General features: G+C 42.0%; 1 protein-coding gene across 2 annotated transcripts in view; it reads left to right on the forward strand.

The window, feature by feature from the left end:
- The window catches only part of lsamp (limbic system associated membrane protein), a 589,246-nt gene that overhangs the window by 336,611 nt on the left and 226,689 nt on the right, over positions 1–25,946 (forward strand). Inside the window, exon 2 of one of the 2 annotated variants that reach the window (XM_030108899.1) lies at positions 11,069–11,147. In XM_030108899.1, the coding sequence (XP_029964759.1) occupies positions 11,069–11,147 (79 nt within the window). Of the gene's footprint in view, positions 1–10,792; positions 11,148–25,946 lie in introns of those variants that run through there. The other variant, XM_030108898.1, reaches the window with a different exon arrangement.

Genomic DNA, 25,946 nt, shown 5'->3' on the forward strand with positions numbered 1-25,946 from the left:
AGGAATTCCTGTCTTTACATCGCTGTGTCTTTCTTCTGCTATGAGCTCTTTGATCAGCACGGCCGTGCAGTTTCACTCTGCTGGGGTCATTATGACTAATGAGATGGGAAGAAAGTCGGTGCACCTTATAATGTGTGTTAATAAAACCAATTCCACAATGACTGCTCTTTGATACAGACCTTACGTCCCAAAAAACAAAAAAAAGTAGTCATGTCTTACTAACAGATGTCAGGCACGTTTGTGGGTGGTGGTGATAGTGTGACGAACAGGCTTCTCTTTAGAGGTGATATATTTTTATTTGAAGACGACACACAATACACACACACCCTCGGGTCAGACAGCATGGACACTGCTTCAGCTCCTGAACAGCCAGATCACGGGTGTCAAACTCAATTTTGTTCAGAGGCCACAAACGGGCCACGGCCGGACCGATAAAATAGCACCTCAGTGACTTTTAAATTTTAACTTAAGTTTTTGTTGCGTTACAGAGTATGAAAAAGAGAGTGTTTTTTTTTTTCAAAATAATGAGCAATGAGTTCCAAATACTGATCAGTCTCAATGTAAAGCCAATTTGATGACACTTTCCAGTGCTAAATACAATGAGACGTCCATTAAATGTCTTCTCAATCTTCACCTCACAGAATCTACAGAGTTCTCCACTGACTTGCCTGCTTGGTGCAACTTATATACTGAAGCCCGACTCCTCAGAGATCTCTTCACGAGAACCTTGAACCATAGATCTCTTTTCCTAGCCAACCCATACAGCTGGAATCAATCATCTTTTGTGTCACACATTATTTATGGCTCATATCCTTTAACCTCCTTACAGATCCCACAAATGCTGTTTTGTTCATCTCAGGTCATAAGGTGAAGTCAAGAATGTGCTCCAGCCTCATATCCACACATTCTTATGCATCCTTTTGCATGCAGGTTTTTACAGACTCACCCTGACAGCACGGCTTTGAGGCTAGTTTGATATCAGCTAGATTTCATGGCAGCATCGCTGATATGTCAGTTTAAGTCAAAGTATTGTGTTAAAAAAGTCAATGGCATGGGACGGACAAGATGGCGCCAGTGTGGACGGCACGCTGTCTGTCTCTGTCGGTATTGTTCTGCATTTTATTGTTTTTGTCCAGTATTACCAGAAATGCTTGTTCTTTACTGGTATATGATCGTGAAACACTTCTGGCCCTGCGCTCAGCTGCCCAAAATATTACAAACTTTAAGCAGGATGGGCAAAAAAGCTACCGGCCCCCGTTCCTGAGTGGAATCCCGGCTTACCTGCTCCGTGCCCCGGTTCCACCTTTACGCAGGGGGCGCCGTGCTCGCCGTGGGAAGCGCAGCGGCCGGCTTGTCAAGCTAAAGGCTATCCTGGCATGTCATTCTTCAACTCTGCCGTCCGACTTTGCTGCTTATCGGCGTTTTGTTTCTTGGCGCTCCCTGGATCCGATCGCTTCCTGTCTGGTCCCAGTGGATGGCTCGTTTTGTGCTCAGCCCCGCGTCCAGTGTCCTCGGCGTGTGGTCTTCAGAGGAGTGGATGGTCGCAATCTGCGGCCGCTTGGCCGCGCGTCTCCAGCGGCGTGTGCTCCTGCTAACTCGTCGGAGCCTAATGCTATCAGGATTGCTACAGTAAACGCCCAGTCCATTGGAAATAAAAGCTTTATCATAAAAGACCTTTTCACTTCCCGGGAATTACATCTGCTGTGCGTCACGGAGAGCTGGATATGCCGTGATGGTGAGTCCAGTGCTCTTGCAGAACTTTTACCTCCTGATTGCAACTTCTTCAATGTCCCGAGGATGACAGGTCGTGGCGGAGGAATACTGGCAGTTTATAACAAAATGCTAAAGTGCAAACAGTTAAAGCTGTCTTCCTCTTATTCCAGCTTTGAGCTGTGCGTATTTGAACTGAGTCGCCCTCTCCATATCCTGTGCGCAATAGTTTACAGACCCCCCAAATACAGTAAGGACTTTATTGCTGACTTTGCAGACTTTTTAGCTGAGATAGTGCCAAATTATGACAAAATCCTTATTGTTGGGGACTTCAATATTCATGTCTGTTGCCTTGATAAGCCGATGGCCAAAGACTTTTTAAATCTTGTAAACTCGTTTGGGTTTGCGCAGTGTGTTTCTGGTCCGACTCAGCAGCATGGTCATACACTTGATCTCGTGCTGGCACACGGACTCCCTGTTGAAAACCTCGAAATATGCGACGCTGTGTTTTCTGATCACATGCCTGTTGTTTTTAATGTTGATGTGCCGTGCGTAATGACTACTCCGTGCGCTCCTGTGCGCCGCTGTCGGGTGCTTAACCCTTCCACTGCTGTTCGTTTCTGTGCAGCCTACGCTGTCCACGCCGACCGGTCTGTACACGCGGACACTACTGACACTGAGGTTTTACTTTCTAGTTTTCATTCGGTCTGCCACACTGCACTTGAGTCTGTTGCTCCACTCAAATCTAAAACGCGTAAACTTAGATCTGAGCCCTGGTTAAATGAGGCGACCCGCACAGCCAGACGTGCATGCAGACAAGCTGAACGAAACTGGAAAAAGGACAAACTGGAAGTATCGTGGCAAATTCTGAGAGAGAGCTGGCGTTTATATCAGAGTACTGTAGAAACTCAAAGAAGGATGTATTTCTCAAATATTGTTGCAACAAATTGTCATAAGCCTCATGTTCTTTTTAAAACCATTGATTCTGTTTTAAATGTACCTCAGCCTATATGTTTAGAACCATCACCAGAGATGTGTGAACGATTTCTGTCATTTTTTGTGAACAAGGTTGACAGCTGCAGAGCGCTTATTGAGGCTCCGTCCCAGGACCCTTCTGTATATGTTCCTTGCTCTGCCAGCTTTGAACAGTTTGAGCCTGTGGGTATCACTCAACTTAAGGACATTGTGACACATATGAAGGCATCAGGTTCTCCAAAAGATCCATTACCCCCTTGTCTTCTTAAAGAGGTTTTCGACACTTTGGCTCCTACTGTCCAAAACATTATAAACAGCAGTTTTTCTACCAGTGTCGTCCCTGCAAATTTTAAACATGCTGTTGTGCATCCTCTGCTAAAAAAACCTAACCTCGACTCATCTGACCTGTCCAGTTTCAGGCCAATTTCAAAAATTCAGTTTCTTGCAAAGGTTATGGAAAAAATTGTTTTTATTCAGTTGCAATCATTTTTAGAGGAGCACAACATCACGGAAACTTTTCAGTCTGGTTTTAAGAGTCTCCACAGTACAGAATCTGCTCTGCTGCGAGTTTTTAATGATATTTTTATGTCTACTGATGCTGGGAATTCTGTTGTACTTGTGCTGCTTGATCTGACTGCTGCATTTGATACTGTGGACCACGAAATTCTTCTCTCTCGGTTGGAGCACTGGGTTGGAATTCGTGGTGCAGCCCTTTCATGGTTCAGGTCATATTTAGCTGATAGGACTTTTTGTGTTGGTTTTGGTGACTATGTCTCTTCCTCTGCACCCCTGTCATATGGTGTTCCCCAGGGCTCAATTCTTGGGCCCCTGCTTTTTTCCCTGTACATGCTCCCTCTGGGCACCATCTTAAGGAAATATGACATTGCTTTTCATTGCTATGCTGATGACAGCCAGATCTACTTACCGTTAAATAAGCATGATCCTAAGGCTATCAAACCTCTTTTAGACTGCATAAATGAAATCAAAGCATGGATGGCATTGAATTTTCTTCACCTCAATCAAAGTAAATGTGAGGTTATTGTTTTTGGTCCCAGTTCACCACACATGTCCTCCTCTATTGACCTTGGTTTTCTGGAGCCATTAGAGAAGCCCATTGTTTCCAACTTGGGGGTCAAAATGGACTCTGAGCTTAAACTGGATCAACAAATCAGTGCCGTTGTTAAGTCTAGCTTTTTCCAGCTAAGACAACTGGCCAAAACTAAACATTTTCTGTCGACCAAACAATTTGAAACGGTGATCCATGCATTCATTACAACCAGACTTGACTACTGTAATTCACTGTACTTTGGTGTGAGTCAGAATGTGCTTAGCCGCTTACAGAGAGTCCAAAACTCTGCGGCTCGACTCCTCACTGGAACACGCAAATATGACAGCATCTCACCTGTATTAGCATCACTCCACTGGCTTCCAGTGGCTTTTAGAGTTGATTTTAAAATCCTCTTATTTACTTTTAAATGTTTGCACGGTATGGCTCCTTCCTATCTCACTGACCTGGTTCACCTATATGTCCCGTCTCGATCTTTAAGATCAGAAGATCAGCTGCAGCTTGTGGTCCCCAAGACAAAACGCAAGCTTCGTGGGGACCGTGCATTTTCTGTCACTGCTCCACGGCTGTGGAACCAGTTGCCTTTGGAGATTAGACAGGCCGAGTCTTTGACTGCTTTTAAATCTCTTTTGAAAACACATCTTTTTTCACTGGCTTTTAATCAATGATGTTCTTATTGTTATGGATTGATCATTTGTTTTTGTTTTTTTGTTTTTTTTTTTTTTGCACTGTCTGCTCTTATATTGTATTTTGTGGTTTATATTTGTCTGTGTACAGCACTTTGGCCGGCTGTAAAGTTTTTAAAGTGCTTTATAAATAAAGCTGGTATGGTATGGTATGGTATCTTTTTTTTATTTATTTTTTTATTCTGTGTCATTGATCTTGTCCTGAGCTGGATTGGAGCCTCTTGCACAGTTTTGGCCTGCGGGCCTTATGTTTTACACCCTTAGGCTGGATAAATATAGCATACAGCAACTTAGTTTAATCTCACACGTTACAGCCTAAACTATTAACCCTTGTTTTTTAATCACTCATCAACAACCTGCAGTGGCAAAAACACACCATGTATCCATCCTGATGAGGAAAATACACAATCTGAAAAGGAATGGGACAGCTCACCACTCTGAGCACTGCTGGAGGACAAGGTCAGAGGTCAGGACACAAGAGTGGGACACACCAAGCAGGAGCCCATTTTACTTCAGGGGCTGCATGCGGCACAATCTGACCTCGAGAGGGCCGGACCAGTGAATAATTACATGATAATATATAACTTATCACAACTCTAAATCCTTGTCTTTGTTTTTGAGCAACAATCATCAAGGAGCTCATATTTAATGGAGTCTCCTTTTACAAACACATGGCAAACCTGGAGTTTGATTAAAAGAACTGCATTTTCAACAACATCATGCCTCAGTTCACCGTGTGCTTTGCAATGTACAGACTGTACATGTTTAATATACTGCTTACTTCTTCAAAGGCATGAAACATTTGGCTACATGAAGCTGAAAATCTGTCATTCACCACATAATACAAACTAAAGAAGAAGAGTTATACCCCTGTGTGGCCCTCATGGTCGAATAAATATATCACATTAATGGCAAATTTCTCAGCAGATGGGAAAATTTCATCCTGTGGCCAGATTGGACTCAATGTTGGGTTGGTTCTGGTTCATGGGCCATAAATGAAACAAAGATAAAATAAATATAACAGTGCTGTTGACCCTGTTACATATGCAGTGGTTCCTCGCTCACACCATGCTGAAGTCAAAGGACATTCTGAATTATTAGACCAAAAAATATTACTGCAGATTGTGAGAGGAAGCTGGAGCACCTGGCAAAAAAAAAAACACCAACAAACATCCATCTATCTTCTACACTGCTTGTCCTGTTCAGGGTCGAAGGTGCTGGAGCCAATCCAGCTCACAAAGGGTGAGGGCAGGATACGCCCGGACAGGTCGCCAGAGCAAACAAACAGAGACAGACACCCCTACACACTCACGTTCACACATGGGGGCAATTTAGGATCACCAATTAAGCTCAGTGCTACAGTGTTTCCCACTGCCTGTAAGTCTGGTTATTGAGTCTGATCTGTCCCACCGATAAGAAATGTTCGGAAAGATACATGGAGGAGTAAACACAACTGACTGATGGTCGTGGACACTAACTGAAAGCAATGAGTCCAAACCACACATGGCAGTCTTCTAAGGTCTTCTACCTTATAACAAAAAAAAAAAAAATCCCCACCATCAGCTGAACCCACTGTGCAATGCCTTGTGATCGCTTCGTCGCCAAATGTGAAGAAACAGGGACATGAATTCTCGTTACGTTTCATTAGTCTCTGGTGTATTTCAATAAAATCGCTTCCTGGGGCGTTCCTCGCTATCACCTTTTTAAGCTGAACCACAGAGTTGAATAATAGATCATGTTCCGCGATCCCCTCAAAGAAGTTAATTCTCTCCACGCCGCTCCTGTTTCATCATTTATCTGTAACAGACTGCTGTGCTTATAATAGAACATAGCAATTATTTTATATATCTTCTCACTGTATTACCATTTGCCATATTAGCACTGTCACTGTCCTCAAAAATGTATTTGGTACGTGGCAATGTGTTGGCAGCACTGCAGTATGTGCAGCTGATGCAGACTGAGGAATATATTCAACGTGTCAAAATGTAAACATGATCCCAACATATTTCACCTATCTTTTGCATCTGTGCCTCCTTTGGCTGTCGCAAATGGAAACATTTTGAGAAGTTTGCAATGCAGACCGCAGGTTGTGCCGTTCAATGCATCTTCCGTTGTGTTATTTGTGAGTGCATTGTGCAGTTTATACAGAGCACAGTGCGGGAGAATGTATGACCATTTATGCTGTTCAAACCGCAACACCACCCAACCAACAGCATCCCACCAGCATGATAATCACCCCTCTGTCTCCCAGCACTGTGTGTTTGTGTGTGTGCGTGTGTGTGTGTGCATGCATGTGTGTGTGTGTGTGAGTCCTTCAGCATGGGTGAGAGATCAATGGTCTTTTGTTAGGAACTGGTTAAAGCTGCTGTGTTGCTGGCCTCCCCTCCTCCATGTTTCTGCCATGCAAGGGGGATTTTTACTTGTCTCCTTCACACACACACACACGCGCACACACAACATCGCTCAGATCACCGAGAGACTTTTCAGAATTTAGAAATAAAAATACAGCTGAAAGGCATGTGGGAGTCATTCCTGTATAAATCTGTATGCAAAGGAGCGTCTCTCCTCTCCTCTTCAGAGCCCAGTAGTCCCCCCCTTTTTTTTTAAGTGGTCTTAATGCATCTGCTCTTTCATAAAATTTGCAATCTCCAAGAAAGCTAAAACCACCAGAAGCTTAAAGGAATTGGTAACAGCCCCTGATTATTAAGAGCCAATAAGGGAGCAAGTCTGCAAACATTCGTTCCTGAAAAGTGCTTCCTAAGTGATGCACTAACATTAGCACCTTCATGCATTAACTGATATAAATCACCACACTGATACATTTTCAGATATCGGCTTACATGCTTTTCCATTTTTCTATTTTTTTCTCATTCAGCTGTAAAGCCTGCATGTCACAGTCGGCTACAGCGGCTGTGATACGGTTGTTTGTGTCTGATCTGGTGCTTTAAAATCTGCTGATTCTAGAAATAAAGCTTAACCACACCCCCCATTGCCTCTGTCAGACTGCTGCTGCTGCTCCATGCAGGATCGCTCTCCACTGTACGTGCGCCACAACAATGGTTTAAAATTGCTCATGTATGTCACCCGCATCGTGCCTTGTACTTGTATCCATGTGAAGAGTTTAGAGTACTCCATGCTAAATTATTAACTAAACGTCCCCGGAGACGAACATAAATGGAAATGCACTGCGGAGTGAATGACAATGATTCACATTAGTATTAATGTATTTTCTGAATCAAATAAAATGCACGGCCTAAATTGTTCCTCCGCAGTTCATTAAGCTCATCGCCAGATGAGCATTAGATCATGGCCTATTAAGTCGCTGCTTGATTGGCAAGTGGTGAAATTAAAAGCTCGTTTTGTTTTCACATTTTCACATAATTGCAAGGCGCACGCTTTCGAAAACTCGCAATGCGTGGATTGCAATTACCTAGCAACCTGCAGCCTCATGGCAGTCACGCAAGTCTAGACGAGAGGTGATTATGTCTGGTTAAGCTATTCACAGTGGCTCGCCCCGTTCACGGTCAGCGGATCGAGTGTTTATGCTGCCGCGTTTGATTCTCTTCCTCTCATTCCACTTGATGGTGCAAAGAAAGAAAAAAAGTCACAATGAGTTCTGTATTCCTAAATATGACATTTAAAAAAAACATCCGCTGAAGATTCATTGGTTCTGTTAATGCGTGAAATGCAGGGTTAAGGCTGTGTGGGTGAGTCTGGCTGCAGCGACCCAGGACAGAAGGGTGGAAATGCCAGCTGGAGTCAAGGCTCGTCATTCTTTGCAGACCGTAATGTAGGTTTGCTCAATGAGACCTTAAACCTTCTTTACTCCAGAATGTGTTAAAAAAATATATGAAGATTATGTAATTCTCATAAAACAAGTTAAATAATCAGATTTTCCTCAGTTTAGCTTTCCTGTGTTGGCTGATTTGAAGAACTGTCCTCTAGCCAGCTGAACCTGCCTCACTCTGAAGGTTTTACATCTGTGATTGCAAGTTTTCAGCTTTAAAAATGAAAAGTAAAATTAAGTTAGTTTATATTATGCAACAGTTAAGTTCTGACAGAAGTGTATTTCTGTCAGGTGTTTTTTTTTCAGCCCTTGTGATCTTTTCACATATGATTTGCTCATTAAGTTCTTATGCAGAAGGCGTTATAGTCTGGACGTGGATTTATGTAGTCATGACAATAAGAAGATAAACTGAACATAAATCTACAAGTCTTTTGAAAGACATCAAGTGTTTATTTCAGGCTGGCAATGTGAGTCTTCTGAATACAAATTGGTTTTGACATTATTCATATGAGCATATTTCAAGGGGGGGATTGGAATGGTTCAGAATTATTGAGGCTCTGCTTGACTAGTTGAGTGAAGTGATGGAGCAGGTCTTCACAGGAAACGACGGCTTTGGATTAATGGTAACTGGTAGTTTACTGAGAAGGACAGAAAGTTAGTGGTCCTTTGCTAACAACAAGTTGTAATAAGCTCACTGAAGCTTCAATAATAAAAACTTACTAGCACATTGCACACAAAAAAGATGGCAGTGAACTGCAAATGAAGAATTTGTACTTCTTTTTGTTTTTGTTTTTAAATAAGATGCCATTCTTAATATGGATAATTTTTCCGATTTGCACCTCATTATCTCTTGGTAACTTTAAAGGTGCATTAAGGAGTTTTACACCCTTAAAAATACTTATTTTCCATCATAAATATGTTACACATTTTTAATGATGTGTACAATATGCCCTGACATTCATTACAAGTACCTCTAACAGCGCTAAATTGTCACTTGAAAGTTGCAGTGCCGGTCCGGCACCAGAGTTTTTTTGGGGAGAATTTCAAAGGAATGACGTAATGCGCACTCCGGCTGGATAAGTTTCGCTTTGTCCGCCATTACTCCGCCAGATGCTTAGTGAGCAACAACTGAGCAGGATCTTCCAGAAAGTAAGAAAAGACTGGCTTCTAGCACTGCCACAACTCCAGCACAGACTCCACCAGGTAAAAGAAACTTAAATCTTACTTGAGCGCTTCCAAACAAGCGAAGACGGAGTCCCCCTCTTCCGTGCACACGAGCCACAGGGATAAGTTTTTCACTAAGCTGCATTACGCCCAAGGCCTGCAGGGGGCACTGTTTCGCATAAAACGTGCAAACTCCTTAAGGCACCTTTAACTCAACAAGTGTCAGTGATATCCATGATTGAATTACTTTTTTTTTTTTTTAGATCATGCTTAAAAAGCTCAGAAGTAATGTGTTAAAAACTTTTATTTAGTAAGTTCTAAGCATTGTGCTTTTCCCGTGCATTTGCATGAGACTTTTTATTCCTGTATAAATTCCAGTAAAGCCTAATTTTGCTCTGAATTGACCATGTAAACACCTGAAAACTTTGTTTAGTATTAAGTTTGAATCCGGATAGACCAGCCTTTTTAATCCTCTTTGGAAGCGGAATTATATGTGAATCAGGCATAATATAATTCTGAAGTTAATCTAGAATAAACCAATTCCAAATTAAAAACACCCATGTAACCACACTCATAATGACAGATTTCCCTGCTCCTCCCTGTCTTAGGGACACAATTTCTCACACTTAATCATAATTAGGATAAGAGAGTTTCACCTGGACAGTTTATGAACCAATGCAAATCAACTTGGCTTGAAAACTCAGTGGACAAAAAAAAAAAAAAAGCAGCTGAGATAAATGGATGCCTGTGAGCACACCGTTTGTTTGAAGGCTAATGATAATGATAGTGTAGTTTCCCCCAACTGGGAATCTGTCTTTCTGCATGATTTCACCTCGAGGGAGATAAGAGCACACATCTTAGGACAAAATTACCTGTTCTGCATTAAAGGTTTTTATTATCATTTTAACCCTCCGTCCCCACCTCGGAGACATTCTGGCTCTTTGTGTGAAAAAGGGGTGTCCAATTAGATGCCTTGCTCGTCCTGATTTGTGCTCCACTTGTTTGTGTTCCTCGCAAGCGTGGTCTTCGTTTATATATCGGCCAGCAGCACCTCTGGACTCATCCTCTCCTCGGTCCTCATTCGCCTGTGTCTCACTGAAAGGGACCTCAGGTGGTGCTGTTGTCCTGACAACCAATAAGGGAGCATCACAGTCAGACGGCTGATAATCAGAGAGAGAGAGAGACACAGAGAGAGAGAGAGAGAGAGAGAGAGAGAGAGAGAGAGAGAGAGAGAGAGAGAGAGAGAGAGAGAGAGAGAGAGAGAGAGAGAGAGAGAGAGAGAGAGAGAGAGAGAGAGAGAGGGGTGATGTTCGTGGGGGAGTGAATTTCCCAGACTGAGCAGCTCGCCTCCCTCTCCGCTCCCGCTGCTGGCTGTTCCGCGGACAGCATTACGCGCGACTGGACTATAAGCGCGAGGACGACGCACGAAATAAAAGTGTTGCAGGGACCCTCTCAACACCCATTCCGGACTGATTTGGACCTAAAAATTACATCCCCGGTTTTTACCAGAAGTCTGGATAACTACTCTGCTCTCCTCCGTTCTCCTCCTGTGGATTTATAAAAGCTGCCGGCGCGCGCCCCTTTGCTTTTTTTTTTTTTTAAATATGCAAGTCGGACGCAAGTCGTGCTGGAGGCAATTGCAGGCTTCTTTTTTCAGACTGCTATGTCTCATCCCCACAGGATTCCCTGTCCGGAGTGTGGATATGCAGCGGGCCACCGACAACATCACCATCCGGCAGGGCGACACGGCGATCATAAGGTAGGAGTCCGCTTCCAACTTTCCCTCTGCGCGCGGATGCGCTTGTTTATACCTGACGACTTTATTGAATTCATCTGGCTCGTGGACGCGTGAGCTGACGCGTTGAATGTTTGACAGTGAGTTTGGTGTGTTCAACTTTTCTCACGCCTGCACAGTGTCCTCGCGGGGAATCCAGATTGCATATCTGTGCTGTGAAGTGATGAGTTGATGTTGCGCAACCGTGTGATGATGCCACAGTCCCCGCTGCCTCATGTCCCTGTCGTGAGCACGAGAATCCCTTCAAACTTGATTCATGAACCTTCCTCGCGTGGCCAAGTGCGTCAATGTGTCCAGACGTGTTGGTTGTGTGTGTGTGTGTGTGTGTGTGTGTGTGTGTGTGTGTGTGTGTGTGTGTGTGTGTGTGTGTTTAGACTGCAAAGACGATTAATCAACCTGAACGCACATAAGAGGATGATGCGGGGAGACCCGGAATGAGAGGCGCGCATCCATGTCTGGATGTTAGAAGTCCCTGCGGGGTGTTTGGAGATATGAAGGGGAGCGAGTGCCTGGAGCCAGAAGAGAGCAAATAGATGATATGTGTATCTGAATGATCCAGATCTCAAGTCTTGTAATGAGGTTAAGCTTTTTTTTTTTGTTTTTTTTTTTCTCACGGAGTCCGATCAGAAACCCGCTTAATCACACCCCAGACAATACAAGCTGTCAACTCTGTCTTATTGTGATGCTACTGGGCAGATGTCAGGGACCACGTGATCTCAGCCATGCGCTTGTGACAGGATCTAATGCAAGGGGATTTAGGTTGTTTGTTTTTTTTTTGGTCAACAATGGTTTGCCTCCCTTCAGCCTCAACCTCAACTCCTAAAATGGGATGTACTGTTCAGCTGGGAAATCCAGCGGTATAATAAGCTGCACACAAAACACTCCATCACATTGATTTTCCCCCTGGTCCCTCTCCGTCTTGGCTTCCATACTGTGTTTACAATACAGCGCACAGTCACGCGTCTTAATGAATGTGAGGCTTTAACATGCGTATAGGATGGACCTTCATGCAGCTTTTCAAAAAGCCTGCTGACACGTCTGAATGGATGAAAAATAAAAACAACCACGCTACTTCCTCACAGCCATTTGCATACTCTCTCACCTCTAGACCCACATGCACAAACATAATAAATCCCTTTAATGGATTCCTTCCTGCAGGCAGGTGCCATCCATTCAGGTATCTGCTGATCAAATTAGTCAGCAGACTCACTTACTGTTGAACTCAGCAGGTGGGGGGTCACGGCTATTTGTTTCACTTTCCAAATCCAATTGACTGAGTCTTTGCTATATTCAGCCGTTTACTCTCCCGGTCAGTCTGTTTCCTTTTAAAGGTGGCGGTCGGCTTTGCGCTCAGGCAGAGCCAAATGAGATCCTTGTTTCTGAGAAAAACCAGGCTTGCGTCACACGTCCACTGCCTTGCCACGGCCCCAGATAAACAATGTCTGAATAATCGCGTGTGGTAATCACTCAGCATGTGTCGTAATTAATTCGAGGTTTTGCAAATGTATCTTGATGATCAGTCTTATTTATTGTCAGTCAGGCGGCGATAAACTGCAACTCAGACCCCTGTGGCTCTGTGGAAAAACACAGCCATTTTTCACACCCAGTTTCCACCTGACAAATTGGATACGGGGTGGGAGTGTGGAGAGTGGGAGGGAGGGAGGGGAGGAGGGAAAAAAAAGTAGAGGGGGCTAAAATGCTCGAAGTTTGAGCAGGGGTGGTGGGAGGCTGTCGGCTAGTAATTTGTCGAGCTACACAGTGTATCTGATTCTGTAAGCTGGGTTTTGTGAAGGCTGAGGGGATATTGGTGACCTGGGGGCGTAATAAGGCCTGTGCTCCTTTAGTGGAGCCCGTCGGCTGCAGTCGTGACATTCATGGCACAAGAGGAGAGACGCTGGAGTGGAGAAACAGTATGTGGTCAAAACAACTGCTGTGACAGAACACATCGCAGCAGGCCCGGCCACCGAAACGAGAAGGGACATTTATTTTTACCAGGGGCCTCGAGTTGTGTCACAGTGAATAAATAAGCACAGCAAATTCTTTCTGTTTAGGTTTAAAACTCTTATTTGCAGCCCCATAGTGACACAGCCTGAAACCTTCTGTTGGAGGTGTTTCTTTTCGCTTCACTCTGGCGAGATCAATCAATGTCATGAAACGCATTTGATGCTTTTAATACCCTGTTAGCAAGATGTAATAGAAAGTGCAGGGGACAGCAGGCCGGCTTCCTAATGAAATGTTTGAATTCTCAGATCTGTACAAATATCGGCTTTGTTGTGACAGTATTCCCAGCATGTTGTGACACTGTGCTTTGTTCACTGATCCTCATTCTTCCTCAGATTCTCATCAGAAGTGAACATAAACTAAATATTGACCGATAACTCCCTCAACAGTTGGTGCCTATTGGGAACAGCAGTGACTCTGCATTGATTTTCCACATCTTTGCCTTTCCGTCTCTACAAGAATGGCATCCAGTTGCCTGTTCGCCTTTTGATATGCGTCTCATGTGCGGGTTAAAGCCACTCTTTACCTCTAAACCTCGTCCCCTAAGCTTGCCTTGTAAGGGTTAATCTGGAAGAGATTATTCCTGTGAGGAGAGGCACTGTGTCAAATCAACATTTTCACACCATCAGTGGTACAAGGAAATAAATTACAGATCTTCTGATGTGCAGGCTGCAGGATTACACTCAGTAAATGCAGTAAAGTTCTGTGATTCAGCTGCTTTGCATCCCTCTCTGGTCTTCTGTAACACATTTCTCAGAAAGAAGCATGCATATAGAAACTTCTGAGTTCTCCACTATTTTAATGATTTAGTTTTCTCAGTGCCGAGTTCAAAGATTTGCCAACTAGTCCGTCTAACGTTTGCCCCGGGCAGTCTTGTTGTTTTAAAGAGGGACCTTGTTTTGAACATTTGTATCTGCTTGAAGTGACATTTGCCCCTGGAAAGCGTGAACAGAAGTCCCAACATGTTACATCTCGAGCCGCATCCCAGCATTTCAGCAGTGGCGTCTCAGGCCCAGAAGATTTAGGTCAGTAAAAAAACACCCCTGCTCTCAAAGCCCTCCATCCCCCTCCCTGCATGGATGTCTCATCCTGCTTCTTCACAAAGATGACGCTAACAACTGAAATCAAGCACTTCTCATCAGCGGCGAGACACAATATGAATGTAAAGAGAAGGAAAGTTTCTTTGCTTTTCTTGAAGCCATTTCTGAGGCCGCAGTAGTTTACTTTTTAATTGCTTTTTTTTTTTTTTTTTTTTTTTCTGCGATTCTCCGTGTCGTGGCCTTCAGGGGGCGTTTGCAATGTCAGGCGAAGCCTTGATAATTGACAATTGCTTATTAAAGCATTGATGACACAGTGTCTGTGATTGCGCTCCTCTGGGTCAATTATCTGTGCTTTGACAATACTTTCTGCCTGGCTTGTTACTTTCTGGGAAGATGATTCTGCACTTGTGCTCGCCCCCAAGGATCCTTATCGTAACTTAACCCACATCTCTGTCTTTAATTTGAGGCACACTCAGCCACCTAATGCGTGTGAAACCTGCGAGAGGCTCTGATGCTACGCAGGACACAGATTGTCGTCTTATCCAAGCTCTGATATAATTCTGTCTGGGAACGGGGAATACAGCAGTTTGCATCTGCATTATTGAAGCCCAAGCTATAGAATTATGATGGCTTGTCTGTCTTTGAGTCACAGCAGAGAAATCTACGGGAATTAAAAAAAAAAAAAACTCAGAGTTTCAGCAAGTTACCTGACACTCCCAGTATATGTGAGAGTGTGACATATATGTGTATGTATGCAATGCAAGACACATCTTATGCATTCGTTGTATTTACCTTTTTTCTTCACCTCAGACGAAACGAAGGGTGGTTTGGATCTTTGCGTCTAACATGTTATCTGACAGTATGGGTTACGTGTGAGGGTCACCTGAAGACGCCTCACATTCACTCATTAGGGGCGCTCGCAGAAATCTTTTGGGTTTCTTTTCTAACTGATTTAAAAATAAGATTGTACATGGTTGGATGAATGAGCCAGTGCAGACATTGATCAGCGTGCCCTCTCCGGCGTCTCATCAGCTGTTTCCTGCTCATCGATTCAGAACGTGGGGTCCATCACCTGCTTCGGGGGGGCTGTCACAGTTCATGGGCTTTTTTGTCCGCTCTGAGGTTGTCAGGATTAGATTTGAACATGTCAAAAGAAAAGCATAATTAGACTATTTCTAAACTCTAAAGACTGTTTCTAAAGCTTCCCTGCTTTTGTACTGTATGCTGGTGAGAGTGGCTTCATTGGAGAATAGGCATCTGCAATCTTTATGACCTCAAGAACTGTTTTATTCCATTGTGCGCCAAATGGAATTCATCTGCAAAACATCAGGATAAAATTGCTCATAAATGTGTCAATATATTTATGTCATACTCACCATTTTAATAGTTTTAGGAATTTAAATTGTTTTGGAAGTTTTCAGTCGTCTGTTTTCAGTGTTTTTTGTTTGTTTGCTGTTGTTTTCATCACATTTTTTTTTTCCTAGTGGTTCAATGTGTTTCAGCCTTTTTAGCAATTTAACTAAGCACCATTCAAGACTTTAAGAGTTTCAAGAGATGAGTGTCCTTTTGAGAGTTTTCAAAGTGAGGCTAATGAATAAAAAAGAGATACAGATGTTTATTTTCAAAGTTTTCTGAAAGCTTCAGGGAGCCACTGCACAGGGGCAGGAGCGCCGCATGTGGCTCCAGAGCCGCGGGTTGCAGACCCCGACTGGAGAACTTCACAAATCAGATTTCAGAGAAATTTAAAAGAAGTCTGAAGCCTTTCTTACAGATAATCTGGAGGGTACTTCAACGGATAAAAGGCTGGAAACCGCCGTCTTCCACGGCGTGCCTCATGTATGGAAGCATTCAGTAACAAACCTGGAAAAAGTAACACTCAAGAGGACGGAATGGCGGAGTGACATTGCTTTGCCGTCTTTTATACAAACTTCAAAACACAATCCTCTGCATTCATGTTGAACTCCTTGCATAACGTACTTTCTGCCTGTACATTCAAAATGAAAACAGCAGAAGTGTTCCCTTATACAGATAGCAACAAGAATGGCGTTGAATGAGTTTTTACATTTTACCGTGTGTCCATCTTTACGTATGTGAAGCTGTAACCACATTCGACTTATTTAAAGTGACCACTGGCCAGTGGAGGAGGTGGAAGGACTGCAGTTTAGTTCGACACAGTGCATCAATCAGCTGTAATCTGAAAGTGCCCCAAACGTTTTGAACCTCGATTTGCAGAGAGGTGCTGACATTTATGTTATATTTGGAAATGCGCTTGATCCATCATCTGTGCCACGAGAAAAAGGAAACTTTCAGCACAGCAACTCCTAAAGGTTGCTGCCATTGAGCTCGCACCACAGCTATGTGTTTGATAAGAGGGCAATGTGGGGTTGGAGTGCAGCCTTCAGTGGAAATGATGAGGTGGTTACACTCTTACGTATGTGGAGTTAGTGTTGACATCGATAACCTTTCTCTACCTCATCATGATACTGAAGAGACTTTTTTTTATAACTTTTTCTGCAATTAAATAGTGACCTTTCACATTTTCCTTTCAATCGATATGTTAAACTTGATTTAGAGTCAATCTTTTTATGTAGATCAATGCATTTTAAAGGATAAAACAACTGTAAATACAGCAGAAAATATGATAAAGATCAAGTATAGGATCATTTAAAATTAAACTAGGATTTCTTGTTAAAACTTGAGGAGAGAATTAGATTAATGTATTTTTAGGAAGACAACTAAACAAGATAATGTACTAAAATGAGATGAACCTGCTGTTCAACGTCAGATGAAACTAAGTCTAAAGTACACACAGCATCAAGACAAGTTATTAATACGACAAAGCAAAAGTAAAATTGTTACTTAAGGAATCACAGGATACAAAAAGGACAAAAGTCAGGATAAAATGGGTAAGGTTAAATGAATAAATGTGACTATTGAAGTGGCCGTTGGATCCCCAGGCTGACTTCTTCCGGATCTAAGCTGAGGTGGAGAGTTCTGAAGTACTTGTAGTTGGTTTATTACTTTTTCGGAAAGACCATAGAGGAGAGCATTGCAATAGTTCAAACACCTTGAAATAAAAGCAATAAAATGTCAGCGTTTCTCTGAGAGAAAAATGGGCGCGCCCCGTTTTCATCATGAAGAAATACCAGACTTGGTGACAGAGCTGACAGTAGCATGGAAGTTAAAATCTGATGAAATCCAAAGATAATTTACTTGATGAACTGCATCTCTTTCTCTGTGCAGTTTTTTTCAAAAAGTTTATCTTCCTGAGTGTGATTACTGAAGCTGAAAGATTCCGTTTGGTGACATCTCGAAGTTAACATCTGGAATGTATTACAACGAAAAATCAATGGTGCTCATGTGACTAACAATAGTTGGCGAGACCCAGATTGAAACCTGATCCGGATCGCGGCATATTCCAATCTTAGCCTCGATATGTTTAGAAACAGCTGTAGAATTGATCCTTGGGGAGTCTCACAGGTAGTTTTGTCTATTTTTGACAAGGATTGTCATCAAATTAAACCTAATCTCTTTGTAGAAACTCACAAAGACAGAGACACAATATCTAAAGGCTGTTCCAGATCCAGCTGTTCCAGCACTGCCAGTTCTCCAGTGTTGAGAACAGGTCGTTTCCCATCATTTACTCATTTAACTAAAGCTGACTTTTGTTACTATTTGCGTAAAAACGAGACTGAAATACTCCCATTCATTATTCAAGGTAATGAAATCATTTAAATGAAAATAAACTTTTAAAAGAATGAATAGAAAATGAAAGATTTGAGTTACTATGACTGCTGAAAATTGCAGCCTTGAGTTGTTTGTTTTTTTTTCCCCCACAATGTTTTACAAGTGTAGTTTTAAAAGCTTTGGGCAGGAGGGGGCACCTTATTGCACTGAATCATTTTAAATTGAAGGACCTCTGTAAAAAAAAAAAAAAAAAGGCTGAGTTTAAAACAGACACACAAAAAAAGTGTTTGGTGTCAGGTCAAGAGCAGAAGTGGAAGACTTAAGTGTTTTTACTACTTCTCTGAATATTTCTGCGTCAATCAGGTCAAACTGTCAAGGAAAGCCTTGCGGCGTATGTAAGGTACCGCTTCAGCTGTTTCAGCAGGGTACATTCAGATATCGAGTCTTGTTTGCTGTTTTTTCATTCAAGTATTTCATTGAAATGAGTTACAGTAAATCTGACTTTGCTTCTGCATTCAGTCACAGCGTGTAATTCTGAGGTTACCTATTGGTGACAAAAGTAGTTCTGCAGAGCAGTTTGACTTTATTTCTCAGATAAATGATATGTACATGTTCATGAAGCTTGATTTCTTCTTTAGTGTTTTTTTTCAGTTTTATTTTCTTTATATTAATATATTGTGCATTTTCTCTAGATTATTAATGAAAGCAGCAGTTGGTTGAAACAGCTGTTGTTCCATTGTAAAACTGATTGAAAGTGAGTTAAATAATCCCCAAAGACTTCAGGAGCGATACATTACAGCGGGGGTGTCAAAGAAATTTTAGTGCGGGGGCCATAGATAGTCCAGTTTCATTTTCAGTGGGCTGGACCAGTGAAATAGTGCCATAATACCCTTTAATTTTAAACTTTAAAGTTTTTCTTTACTGTGGCGCAGACTATATGTGATGGAAATATCTATATTTTCAGATATTTTTTGTGGTGTAAGAGAACACAGGTACATCCTGGAAATATTCACATTAATGGTGGTTTTTGCAGTTTCTTGCAAGAACTAATTTAAGCAATCTGAAATTATCTTCAAAAAAAATTATTATTTCTGTTCCGACTGATGTTGGAATGAAAAAGATTCTCAAAACACAGAATCTCTGAAGCTGTTCGTGTGTTTTCGTCTGCTCAGCCTCACAATATGGCTTTGATGCTAATGCTACTTTTCTTAACTAGCTCTCCCTGCTGAGTTATTGATCTCATGAGCATTGTTACTATTTCCAACTCAGCTCTAGAACTCAATGCCTCCCCAGTGTCTCAGAATAGAATGAACTGGAATTTAAAAAAAAAAAAACTTCATTAATTGGGAAATTCTTCATCTGGTGAAATGTGCTTGTTTGTTTGTTTGTTTGTTTGTTTTATTTCATTCAGTTGTAAAAATAAAAAGGTTTCATGTAAATACAGACAGTCACCAAACAAGAATGAAAGGCAGCAGAGAGAAGACAAGTCTTATGATGTCTGCCCCTTTATCCCCAAAATCAATTGCAAAGAAAGTAAAATTAAGAACAACAACAACAAAGAAACTAAAGCTGTGCAACATTCAAGTAGAAACAGTAACTCTCATTGAAAACTAATATTAATATACTTTCTGTTGTTGTTGCTGGATTAAACCTTCTTGTTGGGCAGTTTTGACTCACAGTTTTAAAACCCCTATTTTAGGGGATTTTTATAATAGCAGTAGAATAGTGTTTTTTAATGTTTTTAAATAAATAACAAGATCATTTATATAGAAATATTTTTGGTTAAAGTCATTGCAATAATGGCTGTATCAGCTTTAAAGTTCACCTGGTTTGTGTTTCTGTGGTTACTATAATTTTAATCACATATTTGATGTGACGAATTTTTTAAATATTTGTGTTTTAGTATTAATGTGTCTCTGCCTCGGTGTTGTCGGAGGCACATTTATAGGACAGTGTTGTTTAAAGGAGTTAGAATTATTATGTTCACTAAAATTCCTACAAGTCTCAAATGCATTTTAGTACTTTCAAAGTGACGCACTCCGTACCTCCAGGTGTTATCAGGTGTGAGCTGGCAGAGTCCTCGGTGTTTTCATTTCTCTGTCACTGGGGGAGAAACAGAGACACTGTGGAAGCGGTTTGGGAGTTCCAGAGCTGCGGAGCTCTCAGAACAGGTCCAAATTGTCATTAAGATTGAAGTTGAGGCGGCACTCAGAGTGGAGCAGGTGTGGAGCTTAAGGAGTCTGCTGCAACATCCTGCAGCACGATAAAAGACATTAAAAACATCTTCTTGTGTGCTTAAGGAGGTTTGAGAAAGTGCTTTGAACCATTTGTTTAAAACCTCCCACTGCTGCCGAGGAATGTCATCGCTGACGACGCGAACAACCTTTTCATCCGAGTGACGTTGGAATCAGAAGTTTTCATCAGCGCTCCGGGACAAAGTCGTCCTTCTCATGTTCATGCTGGAGCTGCGAGCTGCACACTAAGCAAACCAGGTGAAACCATTGTTGTTAACATGCTATCATCTGGTATAAATGTAATTTTTGAATTAATGTAATATTTTTCTATCGAAATTCCTATTGAAATACAGAAGACTCACCAGTTAAGGATCTAGACTTAATAAACCATGAAAGAGCATTTGGAAGACTGTTGCTAATTCAGATATTCTCGCTGTTGCACTCAGTTACCTTCATTTTAAAGGTAATTGAATCCATCAGTTGAAGGAAAAATGTCAAATATTAATTATGTTGCTGCCACATAGAACATCCAGGCAGCAGAGGTTTTTCTTTTTTGTCATAAAGCTGACCGGCGATCAGTAATTCTGACACGCTAAACTACGATTTGGAAAACAGATATTATTTTCCACACACAGTACAAAGCTTTAGTGAAGTGATACTCGGGAAATCCAGTCCAGGCTGCTTTCCACATGGACAGAGGAAAAACAGATCAATTTCTGGGTTTCCGGGCAGAGGGCAACAGTGCGACATAATTTGGGATGGCCAACCCCTGGAGAGCTCTACATTTCTCTCTATGGCTCACTGTGCTTTTTTTTTTTCTCTCTCTCTCACAGTTTAAAGTCTCCCTGGGCATTTCTCACTCATTCTATCTCTTCATTGGTTTCCTCTCTTTTTTATCTTTCTCATCTCAGCACTGATTTGTCCAGCTGTGCCGTCTTGCCCAGATTCACAGAGCGAACACGAAGTCGGGAGGAAACCGAAAATGTCGATAGCCAAAGAGCCCTTAACATCGGAAGAGAGCCTCAAACGGGAGGAGAGGACAGCGCAGCGGGGAGAATTAGTGGCGGGAGGGAGGGGTGGCGGGCAGGGACACAGTATTAGTACAATCAGCACAATAATCCCTTCTGTTCCAGGCCTGGGCCGTCGCAGGATTTTCAAATCAATTTCATTTCCACTCATGATGGGACAGTGGGAGAGCTGAGTGGCTGCCAGTCGGGTCATTATCGCCTCGTCCCCATTCTGCTTCGGGATGAAGCGGAGGTGAGGAGGGGGACGCCAGTGAGGCGTGGGGATATTTAGTTGATATTTGGCCAAATCTGCAAAGTTTTGTGAAGTCTTTCGGAACGGCTCTGAGTCATCTGCTTTTCCAGAGGCTTTCATCTTGGTCTGTAGGATCTGAATAATGGCCCGCAGAGACAGTGTGAAGCCTTTTGACACGGGAGATGAACAGAGGTCTGATGCTCTCGTCTCAAGCTCTAATACAGTTCTTTTGGGCTGCCCGGGCCTTTTTCAAAGACTACCGACCAGCTATGTTTTCTGCCTGCAGTTTGATGTTTGCTCAGAAAACACACCAGCATGTTCTGAACTCTTTATTATGTGCTTTCACCGTGTTTTTGTGAATAACTCAACCAAGGGAATCCGGAACCTGAAATGTTTTTTTCCTTTTCTCTGATACAACTGAATATTAAAGCAGAGCTTCTCCCTAAAAGCAATTCCACTCCATTTCCCTCTTTACCTCGGCTTTTGTTGGGCAGGCCAGACTGTCTCTAAGTGCATATTTAAACTACTCAGCAATTTCCCTCAGCCTCTGGCTACCTATAGGCGATGGCAGCTGAAGTGGAGTGGAAGAGTATTCTTATTGCTCTCAGACAACCTCAGAATGTCAGAGAGCAACAGAGCTGCAGTAGATGTTGTATTACAGAGCGGTTGTGACATGCAGGCCGTGATTCCAGTAATTACTGTTGGCACAGACGTCCTGTGTGGCGTGTAGTCACGTCTTCAGTCGTTCTCACCCACTTGATGATTTTGTCTCTTATCTCATCTCAGCTTTGTGATGGCGCTTTTATTTTTAAGAATTCCTAGTGTCTTCACCAGCGTGCCATCACGATTAATTACCAAAAATCAACACAGGCGCTTTCGAAATGAGAGCTCTTCACTCTGAGTTTTGGTCTTGACGATTCAGCTTTTCAATGGAACTTGAAAAGAACGGAGTGGGGCTTTGCGTTGAAGCTGAAATATTCCACAAGCACTTCTGACATGAAGTGGAACAAATGAACAGAGCTGAGCTCAGTTCAGCCCTTGGAAGCAGGTTAAATACATTTAAATCTGTCCATCAGTTGGGATGAGTTTAAATTAAACCTGAAACATGTGGGTTTTGAGATGTGATGGCACGCGTCTGTGCAGCTGCAAATCCACATGGCATTAAAGCAGATTAGAGGTCTGCAGTAAGTAGAGTCCTGCATGAGCACACTCATTGTTTACCCCTTGTTTCCTTTGAAATCAGCAGAAAAAAAAACAAAAAAAAACATGCTTACTGACCCAGTGACACATACTGCTCAGGCAGATGGGCCCATACGTCACAGCTAAGGGGAAACGCAGTGTTTATTTAAATTACCCATTTATTGACAGCCCATTAAGCCACAGCATGGATCGAGGCTTTTCACTGTGATTTACCTAGTCTGTACTGCTCTCAGGGTGCACGAGGCGGCATGCAACTCTGTTCAGCATTATGGGCAGGGCTGTTCTTAAACCGTCTTTCACCGTCTACTACATTACAGTTCTGTGTATTCCATTCCTTGATCTGATTATTTATCTCACTGGTAGGGTTGCCAACTCCCAGAGATTGAAATAAGGAACGCCTCTCGCGGGCAGCTGAAAAAAACAAGGTTTTGGGGGGTGAAAAACGCATATCTAACAGCATTTTGCCACAGTTATACCTATTACCGACTATAAAAACACATTAGGCTGCTGCATTACACCTACAGTAGCAAGATTGTCATAACTCATGATCAGCTTGATCTGTTTGTATTTGAGGCCTACAGTGAGACAGTTATCATTCAAGTATCATCATGATGGACAGCAGCTCTCAGCCACTGCACCGGACGGTAGAGCAGCTCAGCAGCTCCTTCAGAGGCGACTGAGACCCTCAGAGCAGGAAGGAGCTACCACAGGTCTCTCATCCCCACCGCTGTCAGACTGTACAATTCTACTGTGTAGAATATAACCTAATCCTGGACATTATAATATCCTGCACCCGCCCTTTCAGAAATTCAGTAACACTTTATCATCCATTCACTCTGCTAAAACATATTGTACTTATTATATCATACTGCATCATATATTGCATATTGTATTGTATATATTGTATATATATATATATATATATATATATATATATATATATGTCCTGTTACATTTTTAAGGTTCAGGTTGTACATACAGTTAAATCTTCATTGTTTTTAGCTTCTATTGTCCATCCTAGTATGATTTGCACTATAACTTGTTAATTATTGCACTGTGCATTACTTTTGCACCCCGCTGTGGATTCTATGAGCCTATACACCTGTAAATTTCTCCACTGTGAGATTAATAAAGTCTTCTATTCCTATTCTATTCTATATTTGTTGCTAAATGTGCAAAATAACAATCAGCTGCTGTCTCTTCTGGATTTTAACATGTTCTTTTTTTTATTTTCAACTAAAAAAGTGCAAAATCAAAACTGAAAAACCTTCTGAACAAAAAAACCAACAAGGTTCCGTTTCTAAACTGAAAACACTCCACAGTCTGCAGCAGCAGACACACATCAATGAACTAAACATGATTATATCCGATATGGAAACGGCACAAACTTACATGTCTCTGGAAGCTATGCTGCCCGCTGCTGTAATGTTTTGATTTCCTTCCTCCCATGCGCTCTGATGAAACTGACTACTGGCCAATGAGCTGCCGTAGCCTCCTAGAAACGGTCTTTTTTTGACCAATGAGATAAGAGTGATTCTGTGTTGTCAAGCCATCTCTGTCAGCTCATTGGTCACAGAACGTCAGAGAGCCGGTGAACAATTTACCGTAAGTTTTCAAAAAAAAGCGCATGTTCCATTGCTCACGTTTTGACTCTCAGAAATACGGAACAAAGTGCGTTCCTTTTCAGCTCAATACGGAACGCACACTTTTACATCCAAATACGGAACGATTCCGTTTTTCAAGGAACGGTTGGCAACTCTACTCACTGGAGCTTATTCTTTGGTGATTCAACTGCTAGTGTTTACCAAATTTCAGATTTTTGCTTTATTGCTGGTGGTGACGTATTATTTTTTGATTGATTGAGCTGCTTTGCCTCCTATTAATGCACCAAGTCACATTCCAAACTTTGAAAGTTAGTAGATTTCACAAACTCTCCTTGACATGTTCATTTCGCCGTTTTGGCCACATCTGGAGAAAAGTTGTTTCATCTAAAATCTGATAGATTAAGTTTGACAAACAGAGCTTTTTTTTCCCATCTGAAAGAGCCCCACAACAATGAACTGCAGGCCTCTTTATTTTTCCTCTGGACTGAAGCAGTCCATGCATTGCAAAACAGTCATGTTGCAAGGATTGAACATTCTAATAAATAAGTATATATCACTTTATACTTCTTGAGGCTTTATAATACATGAATAAATGTAAACATATAATGACATGAATGTAAACTATGATGGGAAGAGCTGTGAAATCCAAAGGAAGGCAGGATCTCCTGTTCGTCTGTCGTATATCTGGGTGTCTTGAGTCTTTTCCTGAAGGAGCTTCTGCTGCTTCAATCCACCAGGGGTGTTGAACACTTTCCAGGTCAGGGGCCACAGACAGCACAGTTTCATCTTGAGTGGGCTTAACAGCCTTTCAATTGAAACGTTAAAGTTTTTCTTTGTTGTGGTGTAAAGTGTTTGTGTTGAAAATGTTTATATTTTCACAAACCTAAACAATTGCTACCAAAAAGGACTACAGTCTTAATGCAAAGCCAGTTTTCATGAAATGTTCTGGTGCAAAATACAATCAAATGTCCAAAAAGCTGCTATAACTGTTACCTTGTGCAAGTTTTTTACGAATTCACCCAGACAGGCTATTTTTGCAGCCTTTTCTTTGAAATTTTTGCAGCTTGCTTTGTGGTTTTGTGGGCCAGATTATAGACTCGAGCAGGCTGGTTTCAATCCACAGGCCTTATGTTTAACACCTCTGCAATCCATTAAGTAGGGTGATCGCGTCTTCTCTGAGATCACCTGCAATTATGGATATTGCCAGCGGTTGTGAGCCGGATAAAACACTTCAAAGATCGCAGGTTGCAATCAAACAAAAATGACATCTGTTAACACGACAGTAAAAAAAAAAAAAAAAAAAAAAAAAAAAAAAAAAAAAAAAACAATGTCCACAAACTGATTCATTCACTTGCTTTCAGGGTCTGACCAGAATATTTAATGCTTAGAAACACCAACATATTCATCATATTAAAAAGGCCAATCTATACAATGACAATTGACGTTCCATTGATCCTCAACCCTGCAGCTGGAGTCGATTGCAGCTGATGTCGAGCAAAAGGCTTCATCGTGTTGCCAGTCCATCAGAGCACTAACATAGGAAGAAACACTTCTCCATCAATGCTTTCAGCCCATCCAGGATTGCCAGTTATGCCAACAGCATGTGTTTGGATTGGAGAACAGTGCTAAGGGTACCCTCAGAAAACAACCAAGCCTTGAAGTGGATCAGGTCATACGCTGGTGATTTGGGTACATTGGTGAAGGGTAGAACTCCCAGCAGAAATTCATTGAAAGTGA

Source organism: Salarias fasciatus, chromosome 14 (genome assembly GCF_902148845.1).
Source record: "Salarias fasciatus chromosome 14, fSalaFa1.1, whole genome shotgun sequence".
NCBI lineage: Eukaryota > Metazoa > Chordata > Actinopteri > Blenniiformes > Blenniidae > Salarias > Salarias fasciatus.